Below are 17014 nucleotides of genomic sequence, written 5' to 3' on the forward strand. Positions count from 1 at the left end.
AGACCGTCAAAGACCAATATATGCATGATGCTGAACTAAAAATGTTCTGCGGAAGTGTAAAAGAAGGAGAATTTGGAAGTCTGCTCACTTGGAAGATCTGCATCTCATTGTTCCACAGTATAATGTCAAACAGTTGGGGCCACACGTCACTGATAGTGTTACTTCCAGTGTAGCGCACACTTGCTCTGTTCCTGCTAATCCTTTAAGTCAGGAGGCAAACCAAATCCACACAACCAGCGGCCGAAAAACGGCCACTCGCTTCCTCCTCCGCCCTCATCATCCATCCCCTTCACACTCCCTCGCCGGCGGAGACGGCGGCAATGCGGACCATCCACGCCACACCCGCCTCCTTCATGGTGCCACCCGCTCCCCATATCGTCTCCTCGGCTCCAACCCCAAGAGGTGAGCTCGCCCTCATTCCCCATGGATGGATGATGGCTCAGTTCTCACGAAACTTCGACGGTACACACAGGTGCTCTGCCAGCGAAGGCTTCTCCTGCCGCGGCGGCGACTATCCAGTCTCATGCCCGGTTCCCCTTGCCGCTGCGCATGGACCGGCGCCGGCGGTCCTCGAGAGCCGCGTCGTCTAGCGGTAACTTCAAATTCACTCGCACTTGCATGTTTGGTTATTCAGCTGTAGTATTAGCAGTAGCAGCATAGGCTATTGCAATTAGCGGAGACGTTTTCAGAAGCTAAGAAAGGTTATAACTTTCTTATAGCGGACTAATTCATTTAGACTTATTTTAAAAAACAGGGGAAATTTTAGTCAATATTGCAAAAAAGAAGGAAAACTATGAATCAAACATGATTCAAGCTACAACTCATTCAACTATTCAACGCAAAAAATAATATTTAAATATTCAACTCGCAAGTCTTACCAGATCAGATTGAACAGAAATTTAGGAAACACAAAATAAAAAGGAGAATAGAAAAGAAATTAAGAAAACAGAGATTTTAGCGGCTAAATTAGAGGCTAATTAGGGGCTAAAGAAGGCTTAGCCGGCTATCAGCGGTTTATCTCATTTAGTCTATAAATGACATAGCTGTAGCGGGAGGTCTCCCAAAAGGCTATAGCCGGCTATTTAAAAGTTTGAGTAGCAGTGGCTGAATTCTTGGGAGTTGTGAAATTTATGCACTGGCATGTGCCTATTGCTCCTTCCCTTACTAACTGAAGATTTATATGCGTCTGTATGCTTTGGTGTTTGTTTAATTTCCCCAGCTGATGCAACCGTGGCATCAGTGGAGGATGCCAAGAGAGACGTGCTCATAGCACTCTCCCAGATTATCGATCCTGATTTCGGCACAGACATTGTGTCATGTGGGTTTATCAAGGATTTGGAGATCAGCGAGGCCTTAGAGGAGGTAAAAGGGCACTTCCTGGTCTAATGAGGCGCAATCCAGATAAACTGACACTTCTTGGATTTACCTATTAGTTGGATTGTGCTTCAGGTCTCATTTCGTGTGGAGCTGACGACTCCGGCATGCCCAGTCAAGGACATGGTGAGCGCAGTTCTTGTGTTCAGTTATCTCTTCAGAATTATTCATTGTCTGGTCATTTTATGGCACGCGATGCGTTACAAAACGAACACTTATATCAGCTAACTTTCAGTTGCAATACATGGATTTGAAATGTATAATTGTGATATAAAAGTGTGTGTGTATTTGTGACAACATTGCATCCACATTATCCACTCAAAGGAATGAATTTGCACACACTAATGAATTGCGCTGCACAGTTTGAAGAAAAAGCAAATGAGGTTGTTGTTGCACTTCCATGGGTTAAGAAGGTCAATGTTACAATGTCGGCACAACCTGCGCAACCGGTATATGCAGGGGAACTCCCAGAAGGACTACAGAAAATTTCGAACATCATAGCAGTTTCAAGCTGCAAGGCAAGACCTGATACTCATATACATACAGAGGATACCATGAACTTATTTTAATAACTATTTTCACTTTTCCAGGGCGGAGTTGGAAAGTCTACAGTCGCTGTAAATCTCGCTTATACCTTAGCTGGTATGGGAGCAAGAGTTGGAATTTTCGATGCTGATGTCTTTGGTCCAAGCCTGCCAACTATGGTTTCTCCAGAGATCCGCCTGCTAGTGGTGGTAAGCCTGCTGGTTGAATCTTTATGTTAACATGGAATTTAGTGTTTGCACTAATAATGGTAAGCAGACTTAACTTTAGAACCCAGAAAACAAAAGTATTCTTCCGACTGAGTATTTGGGCGTCAAATTGGTGTCGTTTGGCTTTGCTGGACAAGGAAGAGCGATCATGCGAGGTCCAATGGTTTCAGGAGTCATTAATCAGTTGCTTACCACGACTGACTGGTATGCAAAGCCAATAGTTGATACCTCTCTAAATTCATCAGATGCGCATAAGATGTAACATACTCCCTCTGTCCAATATAAGATGTTACAACCAATATACAAATTAGCAGGTTGTAATAATGCCTTATATTACGGGATGGAGGGATTACTTACCAGCCATAACTTCCAGCAATACTTCCACTAGTTTTCTTAATTATCTGGAATAAGAGAACCTAACACGGTTATTTATTTCATAAAGGGGTGAACTTGACTACCTTGTCATTGACATGCCTCCTGGAACAGGGGATATACACTTAACACTCTGTCAGGTGATTCTCTAGCATCTTTGCTGTGCAAATCATGTATCCAAGTAAATTGAATCATTCGTGAAAGCATCTCGAAGTATAACATGTCTGAAACACCAGGTAGCTCCGTTGACTGCAGCTGTGATTGTTACCACCCCTCAGAAGCTGGCTTTTATTGATGTTGCAAAGGGTGTTAGGATGTTTTCTAAGCTGAAGGTGTGTCATCTTCCACAACACCGATGAATGAATAGTCTAATCTGCGACGTCTTCCTATATTGACTTATTTCTGAATCCTCTTCTCTTGCCAAGGTTCCATGTGTTGCGGTTGTTGAGAACATGTGTTACTTTGATGCTGACGAAAAGCGCTATTATCCATTTGGGCAAGGTTCTGGTGCTCAGGCAAGACAAATACGTATTGACTATTTTTTTCTTAGCACATTTCTCTTGAGTATTTATTGAATTTCTTCGACGACGCCACTACACTTTCAGGTTGTGCAGCAGTTTGGAATACCTAACCTCTTTGAGTTGCCAATAAGGCCAACCGTAAGTCCAAAAAAAAGAATTCCATCTGTTTACACTTGGTTAAAGATGAGTGAAAATTATAGATTGGTAATTTTACAGCTTTCAGCTTCTGGAGATAGTGGAATACCTGATGTAGTGGCTGATCCCCAAGGGGATGTTGCCAAGACATTTCAGAATCTTGGAGTATGTGTTGTTCAACAATGTGCTAAAATTAGACAACAGGGTAAGTTAATAGCTCTCAAATTATAATCTAAAAGATGAAAAAGTAGTTGGAAGTAAAATATTCCCTCTGTCCCAGATTAATTGACTTAGTTTTGTCTAGATACACATGTATCTAGATACTAAAACATGTCTAGATACGTGCGTATCTGGACAAAGTTGAGTCAATTAATTTGGGATGGAGGGAGTAGTATGTATATTACCACGAACTTAGCATGAAAAAGAAAGCTTACAAAATTGTTACTGCAGCCTTGTTCTGCATTTATTTCTTGCAGAAAAAACATGCTTCTCCTTTAATATCATGTTAAAATTGTTGTTTTCCTTTTGTCAGTTTCAACAGCAGTGTCCTATGATAGATCAATTAGAGCAATCAGAGTGAAAGTACCAGATTCGGATGAAGAGTTCTTGTTGCACCCAGCAACAGTCAGACGGAACGACCGATCTGCTCAAAGTGTGGTGTGTATGCCCTTTCACTATGCAATGCTGGGATATATAAGTCTAACATCACTTCTTATGTTTCTCGATTAAATTTTCTCTGCATTCACATCATGAATATAGTCTTGTCCTTTTTATTCACAAACATATGTGATGACTTATATTAGTTTACATGCTAAGTAGTTCTTGTCTGCAGGATGAATGGACCGGAGAACAGAAAGTACAGTATGGTGATATACCTGAAGACATCGAGCCTGAAGAGATACGGCCGATGGGCAACTATGCTGTTTCGATAACTTGGCCTGATGGATTTAGCCAGGTATTATGACACATAACTGTAGATTCGTTATATCTTAATACTTCTGATATTTCGAGTACAACAAAGCTACGGGATTCGTCTAGATGGCACTTACATTTTTCTGAAAAAAATGGATCACATCCAAGATCTAAAATGCATATGCACCCGTTACTTTGCAGATAGCGCCCTATGATCAGTTGGATATGCTTGAGCGGTTAGTGGATGTTCCTCGTCCAGCGACAGCTGCAGTGGTCTCTTAATGATAGAGTAGAGATAATGTTCAGCCAGGAAAGAACAAGAAACAAGAACTTCTGATACAATAGGCTCAAGAGATCCTAGGCATACAGCGAATTTTGTGTGATTATTTGTGATAAATGTAGAAATAAAAATTCGAATAAAGATATTCGTCTTTGTGCTTTTGGACCACCTTTGTGCTCTGAAATCTGAAACGGTGGTTTCAGTGACAGTCGGCTTTCATCTGTGCTCACCCATACTGTTACTTATTGTGGTTGGTTTAACAAGTCACGGGTCCTATCTGAAAATAAATTGAAAAATTCGAAATTTGGAGTCTATATAAAAATCTCTAACCTCTAGTCTCAATATGCATTGTGAATGGCACCACCGATAAGATAGAGCAATAGAGGGTAGACCATCTAGCTTCAAGACCTGGGTTTCCCACAATGGAGTTCAAAGTATGCAATATTTTGACACATTTGCCAATCCTCCAGAGTAAAAAATCATGTGGACCCTCTTAAAACAAGGAATTGGCAACTAATTACATGGCGAACACCTTCGATGGAAATTGAAGATTTAAGTGTTCCAAGTCCTAACACATACCATCTAAATCTTAAAGCACTCAAAATTGCAACATACTACCCCTCCATTTCTTAGAAAATGCAGTCCAATAGTTGCATCCAACCATGAATTTTTGGATAATGAACGCTTATTGCTTAAGAAGTTTAAGCATTACACTCGGTCTCTGCATAACTAGGATGCACATATCCGTACCAATCTACACATAACGGATAAAATAAAACTAAAGTTCTAATGTAAAAGCTGAAATCTTAACTAAGATTAAAAATCTTAGTACTCATGTCAAATGGCTGTGTGCATCCCTGGTTGGTGCAGAGGCCCGGGAAGTGAAATTCTCCCCATTTTTAAGGCTAATACCCGGTCCTGAAGAAAAAACTCCTCCCGGGTCGTTTCTCTCACGAGGGGCGACTCTGGAGGCCCCTCGCCGCCGCCACCAAAGCACCGCCTCTTTGCCATCACGTTCACCCTGCCGCTACCGGAGGAGGCCGCCGGCGGATGGCGGCGGTGGGGTGCCCCCCTTTTTAAGCCTTTTTCGCCTTCGATCCTAGTGTTTTCTTTTGCCGCCGCCATGTGCGATCTGGTTTTTCTGGAGAGTCCTCTTTGTCGGGTGTTGGCTCCAGATTTGCTTCACGATCTTACCGTCGTCATCGTGGGATCCAGGCGCTGCTAATCAACCGATCTGGCAGGTTACCGGTCTCGCGATCTGACCGTCGTCGTCGTCGGCCTAGTGATCTGGGCGCAGTTGGCCTCCCAATCTGGTAGGTAGCCAGCCTTCCGATCTGCATGCCCTAGATCAGCAGCGTCAAGCCAAGAAGCACTTCACGTCTTGTACATGGTCAAGCCAACGCATGTGTGCATGGGCTGGATGCATGTCATACACATTCACGCGGGGGCTCAGCAACAGCAAGACAGAGCTTTGGTAACACAGTCTTGTGTTACTACAAGTCCAAAAGAGTGTTACTAGTCAATGTAGTAACAGATTTTGAAATGTGTTCCATTAGGCCGTGTTACTAAGTGGCGTTCCTAGTCACACATGATGATTGTTACAATATGTTAAAAACAATGTTACAATTTGTGTGGTAGTAACATGCATATTATGTGTTACGAGATGGGCTGGTAACACATTTTTGTAAATATAGTAACATCGATAGTAACATATTTCTATAGACGTAGAATATTGTTGGTAACATATTTTTGTACCTACAGTAACATTCCTAGTAACACCTTTGGGAGATTTATGTGTGATTAAACACACAATCAGGTGCTCAATTTATGGAATATACATTTATTAAATAATAAAGTCATTGTACATGCTCAACTAATTAGTTCTTATATGATGCCTTTCACCACTAAAATGGGAGAGAAATTGAAGCATGACACATCGACAAATTGAATAAATTAAGATATTTATTATGAATATACAAGAGTATACGATAGATAAGCAGTACGATAAATAAATACCCATATTACAGGTGCAAAATTGCACATTGATGTAAGTAAAAGTTACAAAGGGCATTGTTGACAACAAAATCGAATCGGAACGGAAAAAATACATGAACTTGGTTTCAGTCTCAGTATACATTTTCTTGGAGATGTAATATTCTATGTATAGATCGATATCTTCCAAGAAAAAGAATATTAGCTTCCTTTGCCATACAGAATTTTCGAGTCCACATAATTCACTTGGTTGCTTGTACTATTTGATTACTGCCACCTCTTGAAAATTACTCAAACCATCGATCCTTCACGTCGTTATAATATTTCCTATTAGAGCAACCCAAATACACAAATGAAACTATGAAAACATATTGAAAAGACAGAATTATCATGAACTAGAACGATGAACCATGATTTTTTTGGAATACTCACGGCAATAACAAGTTCACGTGCACAAGAATGGAGAAAAATACATATACAAGTTTCCTAACTAAAAAATTGCAAAGTTTATGTTATTGATTAAGATGCAAAAAAGTAACACCTTTAAATATGAGCATTTCATTTTGAAGGCTGCCAACATACTTATGCTAGTAAACTTCATTTTCTACTGGCACGATAGAAGAGATGAAAGGGGAAAACATGATGCTATTCAGCGTCAATGTACAAACTGAAGCTGATTGCGGAGAAATTCAAACAAAGTGTAAGATAAGTTAACTAAGAAATTACCACTACACACATTTTTTGAAGAGTTAATTTGTGTTAGCTACCAAATAGAAAAAGTGTGCATGGTAATGCAGAAGAACATGTCCAACAGTAGCTATGGGAACAACAAACATCTATAGAAGGATTAGATGTATATACCTTTTTCATTAGTTTTCCTATGAACCGGAAAAGGTAGAAGCTTGAACTTGTTTTCCTAACATTCATGGAGAAATTCGGAGTTCAGTTGGGATTGTTCCAACTGGTGATACAACAACATAAAAATGAAACAACCAACTAAAGTACCCAATAGAATACTAAACATGCATATCCTGGTAAATATTTACATAAATTAGCTTTCCTTCACTATGTACGAACAACTTCATGTATTTTTTTATTTCTGAAAAAAGACAAACATTTCAACGTACATTAAGAGACCATTTTACAATCGACAGTGGTAATCACCGCCGCTAGTAAATTGATTTAGAGATGTGCAGACGCGCTGGCTTGCCTGAGTAGACTAACTACAGTCAGTAACTCCGATAGTCAACGGGTCGTTTGTTCAGGAATCAGAACACGCAAATGGTAGTAGATGCATTGAGAATATGGACTGCAAACTTGGTGGGATGCTGTGTACACGTGGAGTTGCTGAAACCTGGTTTTCAGATTTCCTACCTGTAACTAACATCTTGGGTGCCAAAGACACCATAATTACTCAATGTCTTGATCAATGAAATTAATATCTTCTATCTTTCGCAAAAAAAAGTTATCTTCTACCAAAATTGTAAAAGCAACAGGCGAGATGCAGACCTAGCGACCCATCTTGACATCCATATCCTTAAGGTTAGCATGGAGATTATGCCACAGCAGGATGAAAAACATCTAGCGTCCTATACCGAGAGATCTGGCATCACATCAGGCCATCAGCATAACTTCCGACGAAAACAGAGATTAATAGTCTGCAGATTTGAGACAGTAGGCTTGCAATGGCAGATGGAATACAAGGCAAAAAAAAAAAAAAACCCGAATAGGACTCACCGTATTTCATAACTGAAAGATTTGATGGAGATCTGAATGCCCATGAAAACTTGGCATGGATGAAGGCGATCGCAGCCACGCAACCGTTGCCGCCTTCCTCGCCGAGATCCCTGAGACCAGTGCGCCGCATCTGGAGATCTAGGCGACGTATGTCGACAATGAGAACGAAGAGCTTGGCGGCGCTGCGCTGCTAGGAGAGAAGGGCCCCATCGACTTTGACGGATCCGGACTGCATCGTGCAAGTAAGCGGTGGAGGCGGCTTGGTGAGGAGTGGAGACGTGGGGCGGCGCACGGGCTGGGAGATGAGAGCGTTAGCCTGTTAGGCCTTTGGAGGCATATGCGGGGTTAAATTAAGCGCCAGGCCGATCTAAAATATTCACATCCCGCGTGCAGGACTGGAAATTTTAACTTCCCCGCGCACTCCGTCATCGCTGATGGTTTTCTTTTGACAATTTGATTTTCTCCAAGTTTATACTGTTAAATGTGCATGCCGCACATGTCAATCATCGCTGATGTTTTGACACTAAGAGTTTGGGACGTACTTTATGTTGGCCCCACGTGGCATATTTTCTGTAATTTTTTAGAAATCCCAGTTTTATGTATACTTATAGTAAAATAAACACAACACTTAAATGAATCTTGAAAACCCATAGAAAATTCATAGGCGTAATTTTTTTGGGGCGACAAACAATAGAATTTTCAACTGCCTTGTGTTTTGTTCCTCCATTGCAAATCAATAGATTCATATTGTTTTCCTTGAAAAAAAATCTAATTTGGCTAATTTCTCATGTATTTACACCTAATTAATTTGAAACGGGCAAGTATGACATAACTTGTACATAAATTGTAAAGTATAATTGTTGTATATAATTTTTAAATTATATTTGAGCTAGTATTCGTGTCATTTGGAGAAACGACGACTAACTAGGGGTATATTTTCACACCTAGTATCGCCCCAACACAATATTGTGCGATCTAGATTGGACTAAAAATAACCACCGAAAGCATCAGCATTGGTTTTTATTTTTGGTAACACCTATACTTATGTACTACTGGCCTGATCCGGCCAAAAGTAGTTGCGCTGCCGGCCACGTGAAGCTGCCCCGGAAGGCCTATGAGAGTGTACCTATACAAATGTACATGTGTTGTTATATAGTATAATTCGAGATTGGATTTTGTACAAACGCACATGAATGTGGGTGTTTCCGACAACGTCGTTTTATTCCTCGAGATATTGGCTCGCTGTGGTTAATGGAAATGTAGCGCTCTCTCTCTCTCTTCTCCTTTTTATTTGAATGTCAAAGAAAGACGAATGGCGACGGAAACACCCATACTCATGCGTGTAAGTATAAAATTATTTTCGAATATAATTTTAGAAAAAAAATTAACTTTTCTACTTAACTTGTTTCCACAAACACATAATTTTTTCAAATTTCAAAAAATTGGAGAACTTTTCAAATTTCAACAGTTATGCTCCCATTCAATGTCGGTTTTCTGTTTCTTCATGAGTATTGACGTTAGTTACTCCCACCGTCTATAAAGATTATCTGTTACTCACATGTAAGCTTATAACACATCACCACCGACAGAAAACTATGTGCTACTATGCCAATATACTTGTAACACATTACTTCTAACACATATTTATATGTTACTTTGTCGATATCCCTGTAACACAATTTTGAGACATAAATAGTTTGTGTTACCGTTGGTCGTTGGCACACAAATGTTGTGTTACTGTAATTTTGTCTGTAACATATTTTACCATGTGTTACATGATTGTGTTACATATTTTACCATGTGTTACATGATTGTGTTACCGTTGGTCGTTGGCACACAAATGTTGTGTTACTGTAATTTTGTCTGTAACATATTTTACCATGTGTTACATGTGCGACGGCTTCTACTTCGGCCAGGCACACATACTGCATTTCGCCCGGAGGCGAGTGTGCATGCTTGGATCTTCGAAGTGACATCTGTGGTTGACAGTGCCATGGCTTCCTTCGCATGCTCTATTGACATGGAAGGTGTTGCGTTCGACGAGGGGCCTAGCGGCATGGCTGCTCCGGTGACGGTGTGGACGTTTCGCAGTGGTGGGCAAGGTTGCAGCGCTTGCGGAGTTTCGGTCGGCAGGCGGCGCGTTCCAACGGTGGCCGACATCACGCGATGAAGACCTTCGTCTGTTCGCTGCTGTGGACGCCGGATGGGATCGGTGAGGTGGTCGGTGGCCTTGATCGTCTTCTTCTATCGAGCTTACCGGTCGCGTGGGGCTAGCTACTTGTCCTCCTGGATCTGGCTGGAGTGTCGAGTTCCGGAAGGCTCCGCTAGCGACTCCCTTGGGCGTATTATATATGCCTGGAGCTTGTTGGATCGGATGGTATTCGGTCGTGTGCACCCATATTTTTTCCTGTCTATTTGGTTCAAGAGGGAGCGACGCGAAGCTCTGCAGTTTGTTGCCTTTGTGGGACATGTCTTTGGTTCCATGGTGAAGTCGGTCGCGGAGAATGATATCGAAGCCGAGTTCAGAGGACTAGTACTGGTGGTGATGAGGAATTGGCTTTGTGATTTATGATTTGGAGTAGCGGTAATTGAAATTGGGGCGACAACACAGGAGAAGTTCAGAGTCTAAACTTGCAGGGTGAAAATCCAAGGTCTGGCCTTAATTGGTTGTGCCTGACAATGATCTTGTTGAAGGCATTGTTTTGTGAGCGCGGATTTTCTTCAGGGTGAAAATCTATGATCTATGATCAGGGCGACGATGGTGTTTCTGCACTGTTTTCTTCTTGAAGGCGTCGCTTTTGGAGAAGATGAATTTCTGGTGTTGTTTTGGTGGTGGTTGGTTCGCTGCTACAAGAAATAGATCACTATTGCGGCATTTTTATGTAATTATTTTTTTATTTTTTGGCTGTGTGCATCCGTATTGCCATTAGGGCAGTATGTTGTTGCAGAGGCTGGGTGTAATTGGTATCTTCTTGACATTAATATATACTCTTTATCGGAAAAAAAATGTAAAAGCTGAAAAAGGTGTAAGAGGAAGGAGGGTCAATCCATAGATCACGTTGCCATCCATGTTGGATAAAAAATATTTTCTCGTTGTATCATCCAATCACGTAGACATCTCCGTAAAGAGGCCACGATGCTCACATATTGTAGAGGCAACCATAAGCAGAGTGTAGTTGTACACCATTAGATGACCTGCATGAGAGAAGCATTTTTATCATTAATTTTTTTATCATTTCTACGTAGCCAAAGTGACCAAATAACGACAATCACTCCCTCCCTAATAACTAGCTCAAACCTAGGATCTATACCATTTAGCCAATTGCTGAAAATATTCGCAATGCTACGTGGTGGGCATAAGGTAGAACCTATCTGGATGGCTAACCATATAGATCTAAAAAAATACATTGGAAAAATAAGTGATTAATAATGTCATCATGGTGACAAAAGACACAAATTTTGCTTCCCTGCCAATTGCATTTTACAAGGTTATCTTTGGTAAGAATTACCCCTCGACGAAGATACCATGCAAATATCTTAGTTTTAAGTGGTATCTTCATCTTCCAAATCTTTTTAGAGTTATTCCATGATACTTTTTTCTTCCCAATTAGATTTCTTCTGAACGATACATTGGGTGGAGAAGTTTCCAACACGTACCTTAGCGAGCATATCATTCTGATGTCACACAATATTGTACAATACAAGAAATTGTTCTCCCAGTATGGCATTGCCTAACCACTTACTCCCAGAATCTAATCTCCGATCCATCCCTAATGGAGAAAGAACCATATGGGAAGAAGATTTTTTCGTTGCCATGAGACCAGCCAAGAAATGAGAGTCTCCTGGTTTCTTAGAAACCTGAGACAATGCATGCAATCCTACGTACTTTTTCCTAAGGAGGATTCGCCAATCCCATCTGATACGTCTCCGACGTATCGATAATTTCTTATGTTTCATGCCACATTATTGATGATATCTACATGTTTTATGCATACTTTATGTCATATTTATGCATTTTCCGGTACTAACCTATTAACGAGATGCCGAAGAGCCAGTTGCTGTTTTCTGCTGTTTTTGGTTTCAGAAATCCTAGTAAGGAAATATTCTCGGAATTGGACGAAATCAACGCCCAGGGGCCTATTTTCACACGAAGCTTCCAGAAGACCGACGGAAAGACGAAGTGGGGCCACGGGGCGCCGCCACACTAGGGCGGCGCGGCCCAGGAGGGGCCCGCGCCGGCCTAGCGTGTGGGGCTCCCGTGTGGCCCCCTGACCTGCCCTTCCGCCTACATATAGCCTTCGTTGCGAAACCCCCAGTACCGAGAGCCACGATACGGAAAACCTTCCAGAGACGCCGCCGCCGCCAATCCCATCTCGGGGGATTCAGGAGATCGCCTCCGGCACCCTGCCGGAGAGGGGAATCATCTCCCGGAGGACTCTATGCCGCCATGGTCACCTCCGGAGTGATGAGTGAGTAGTTCACCCCTGGACTATGGGTCCATAGCAGTAGCTAGATGGTTGTCTTCTCCTCATTATGCTTCATTGTCGGATCTTGTGAGCTGCCTAACATGATCAAGATCATCTATCTGTAATGCTATATGTTGTGTTTGTTAGGATCCGATGGATAGAGAATACTATGTTATGTTGATTATCAATCTATTACCTATGTGTTGTTTATGATCTTGCATGCTCTCCGTTATTAGTAGAGGCTCTGGCCAAGTTTTTACTCTTAACTCCAAGAGGGAGTATTTATGCTCGATAGTGGGTTCAAGCCTCCATTAAATCTGGGACAGTGACAGAAAGTTCTAAGGTTGTGGATGTGCTGTTGCCACTAGGGATAAAACATTGATGCTATGTCCGAGGATGTAGTTATTGATTACATTACGCACCATACTTAATGCAATTGTCTGTTGTTTGCAACTTAATACTGGAAGGGGTTCGGATGATAACCTGAAGGTGGACTTTTTAGGCATAGATGCATGCTGGATAGCGGTCTATGTACTTTGTCGTAATGCCCAATTAAATCTCACAATACCCATCATATCATGTATGTGCATTGTCATGCCCTCTCTATTTGTCAATTGCCCAACTGTAATTTGTTCACCCAACATGCTATTTATCTTATGGGAGATACACCTCTAGTGAACTGTGGACCCCGGTCCATTCTTTTAATCGAATACAATCTACTGCAATACTTGTTCTACTGTTCTCTGCAAACAATCATCATCCACACTATACATCTAATCCTTTGTTACAGCAAGCCGGTGCGATTGACAACCTCACTGTTACGTTGGGACAAAGTACTTTGGTTGTGTTGTGCAAGTTCCACGTTGGCGCCGGAATCCCTGGTGTTGCGCCGCACTACATCTCGCCGCCATCAACCTTCAACGTGCTTCTTAGCTCCTACTGGTTCGATAAACCTTGGTTTCTTACTGAGGGAAAACTTGTCGCTGTACGCATCACACCTTCCTCTTGGGGTTCCCAACGGACGCGTGTTGTACGCGTATCAAGACTGTTTTCTGGTGCCGTTGCCGGGGAGATCAAGACACGCTGCAAGGGGGGTCTCCACATCGCAATCTCTTTACTTTGTTTTTGTCTTGCATTATTTTATTTACTACTTTGTTTGCTGCACTAAATCAAAACACAAAAAAATTAGATGCTAGTTTTACTTTACCTGCTATCTTGTTTGCACTCTATATCAAAAACAAAAAAAATTAGTTACTTGCATTTACTTTATCTAGTTTGCTTTATTTACTATTGCTAAAATGGGTACTCCTGAAAATACTAAGTTGTGTGACTTCACAACCACAAATAATAATGATTTCTTATGCACACCTATTGCTCCACCTGCTACTACAGCAGAATTCTTTGAAATTAAACCTGCTTTATTGAATCTTGTTATGCGAGAGCAATTTTCTGGTGTTAGTTCTGATGATGCTGCTGCCCATCTTAATAATTTTGTTGAATTGTGTGAAATGCAAAAGTATAAAGATGTAGATGTTGATATTATAAAATTAAAATTGTTCCCTTTCTCATTAAGAGAAAGAGCTAAAGATTGGTTGCTATCTCTGCCTAAGAATAGTATTGATTCATGTACTAAATGCAAGGATGCTTTTATTGGTAGATATTATCCCCCTGCTAAAATTATATCTTTGAGGAGTAGCATAATGAATTTCAAACAATTGGATAATGAGCATGTTGCACAAGCATGGGAAAGAATGAAATCTTTGGTTAAAAATTGCCCAACCCATGGACTGACTACTTGGATGATCATCCAAACCTTTTATGCAGGACTGAATTTTTCTTCACGGAACCTATTGGATTCAGCTGTTGGAGGTACCTTTATGTCCATCACTCTTGGTGAAGAAACAAAGCTTCTTGATAATATGATGATTAATTACTCTGAATGGCACACGGAAAGAGCTCCACAAGGTAAGAAGGTAAATTATGTCGAAGAAACCTCTTCCTTGAGTGATAAGATTGATGCTATTATGTCTATGCTTGTGAATGGTAGGACAAATGTTGATCCTAATAATGTTCCGTTAGCTTCATTGGTTGCTCAAGAATAACATGTTGATATAAACTTCATTAAAAATAACAATTTCAACAACAATGCTTACCGGAACAATTCTAGTAACAACTATAGGCCATATCCTTATAATAATGGCAACGGCTATGGTAATTCTTATGGGAATTCTTACAACAACAATAGGAACACACCCCCTGGACTTGAAGCCATGCTTAAAGAATTTATTAGTACACAAACTGCTTTTAACAAATCTCTTGAAGAAAAAAGCTTGGGAAAATTGATATACTTGCTTCTAAAGTCGATAGTCTTGCTGCTGATGTTGATCTTTTGAAATCGAAAGTTATGCCTCATGAAAATCATAATAATAAAAATTTTACTACAGCAAATGCCATCTAAGTTAGAATTAATGAGAATATAAGATTGATGGCCGAATTGCGTGCTAGGTGGGAGAAAGAAGAAAATGAGAAAGAAGATAATATAGATAAAGTTTGGACTATTACCACCACTAGTAATGCTAATGCTACACATGTTGCTGCATCTCCTACTAATAATGGTAAAAGAATTTGTGTTGGTAATGTTTCCACTTCTAATGCAAAGCGCGAAAAACTGCCTGAAACTGCTAAAACTGCTGAAACTGCCTGTGATAAAACTGCTGAAATTTTTTCCAACATTGGGGACAATGATCCCATTGCTTTAGATTATAATGTTTTGGATTTTGATGATTGTCATATCTCTGAAGTTATAAAGTTCTTACAAAAACTTGCAAAAAGTCCTAATGCTAGTGCTATAAATTTGCTTTCACGAAACATATTACAAATGCTCTCATAAAAGCTAGAGAAGAGAAACTAAATCGCGAAACTTCTATTCCTAGGAAGCTAGAGGATGGTTGGGAGCCCATCATTAAGATGAAGGTCAATGACTTTGATTGTAATGCTTTATGTGATCTTGGTGCAAGTATTTCCGTTATGCCTAAGAAAATCTATAATATGCTTGACTTGCCACCATTGAAAAATTGTTATTTGGATGTTAATCTTGCTGATAACTCTACAAAGAAACCTTTGGGAGAGTTGATAATGTTCGCATTACCGTTAACAATAACCTTGTCCCCGTTGATTTTGTTGTCTTGGATATTGAATGCAATGCATCTTGTCCCATTATATTGGGAAGACCTTTTCTTCGAACTGTTGGTGCTATCATTGATATGAAGGAAGGTAATATTAAATATCAATTTCCTCTCAAGAAAGGTATGGAACACTTCCCTAGAAAGAGAATTAAGTTACCTTTTGATTCTATTATTAGAACAAATTATGATGTTGACACTTCGTCTCTTGATAATACTTGATACACACTTTCTGCGCCTAGCTGAAAGACGTTAAAGAAAAGCGCTTATGGGAGACAACCCATGTTTTTACTACAGTACCCTGATACGTCTCCGACGTATCGATAATTTCTTATGTTCCATGCCACATTATTGATGATATCTACATGATTTATGCACACTTTATGTCATATTTATGCGTTTTCTGGAACTAACCTATTGACGAGATGCCGAAGGGCCAGTTGCTGTTTTCTGCTGTTTTTGGTTTCAGAAATCCTAGTAAGGAAATATTCTCGGAATCGGACGAAATCAACGCCCAGCATCTTAGAATCCCCGGAAGCATCCAGAACACGCGAGAGTCGCCAGAGGGGAGGCCTGGTGGGCCCAGGAGGGTGGCTGGCGCGGCCCAAGCCCTGGCCGCGCCGCCTTACCCCCTCACCGCCTCTTCGACCCTCCGACTCTGCCTCTTCGCCTATATAAAGGTCCTCGACCTAAAACCTCGATACGAAAAAGCCACGGTACGAGAAACCTTCCAGAGCCGCCGCCATCGCGAAGCCAAGATCTGGGGGACAGGAGTCTCTGTTCCGGCACGCCGCCGGGACGGGGAAGTGCCCCCGGAAGGCTTCTCCATCGACACCGCTGCCATCTCCACCGCCATCTTCATCACCGCTGCTGCCTCCCATGAGGAGGGAGTAGTTCTCCATCGAGGCTCGGGGCTGTACCGGTAGCTATGTGGTTCATCTCTCTCCTATGTACTTCAATACAATAATCTCATGAGCTGCCTTACACGATTGAGATTCATATGATGATGCTTGTAATCTAGATGTCATTATGCTAGTCAAGTGGATTTTACTTATGTGATCTCCGGAGACTCCTTGTCCCACGTGTGTAAAGGTGACAGTGTGTGCACCGTGTGGGTCTCTTAGGCTATATTTCACAGAATACTTATTCACTGTTATGAATGGCATAGTGAAGTGCTTATTTATATCTCTTTATGATTGCAATGTGTTTTGTATCACAATTTATCTGTGTGCTACTCTAGTGATGTTATTAAAGTAGTTTATTCCTCCTGCACGTGTAATGGTGACAGTGT

General features: G+C 41.1%; 1 protein-coding gene across 1 annotated transcript; it reads left to right on the plus strand.

Annotated features, from left to right (window-relative positions):
• Nucleotides 1–219: 219 nt before the first annotated feature.
• LOC127343620 (fe-S cluster assembly factor HCF101, chloroplastic) lies at nucleotides 220–4507 on the plus strand. Its single transcript, XM_051369777.2, has 15 exons — nucleotides 220–402; nucleotides 473–592; nucleotides 1220–1362; nucleotides 1450–1500; nucleotides 1737–1892; nucleotides 1965–2108; nucleotides 2188–2330; nucleotides 2569–2638; nucleotides 2735–2830; nucleotides 2924–3013; nucleotides 3104–3157; nucleotides 3236–3359; nucleotides 3687–3811; nucleotides 3987–4109; nucleotides 4268–4507. Exons 1-15 carry the CDS (start codon nucleotides 321–323, stop codon nucleotides 4346–4348), a joined length of 1602 nt encoding a protein of 533 aa, XP_051225737.1. The 5' UTR covers nucleotides 220–320; the 3' UTR covers nucleotides 4349–4507.
• Nucleotides 4508–17014: the final 12507 nt, after the last annotated feature.

Source organism: Lolium perenne, chromosome 3 (assembly GCF_019359855.2).
Source record: "Lolium perenne isolate Kyuss_39 chromosome 3, Kyuss_2.0, whole genome shotgun sequence".
Taxonomy (NCBI): Eukaryota; Viridiplantae; Streptophyta; class Magnoliopsida; order Poales; family Poaceae; genus Lolium; species Lolium perenne.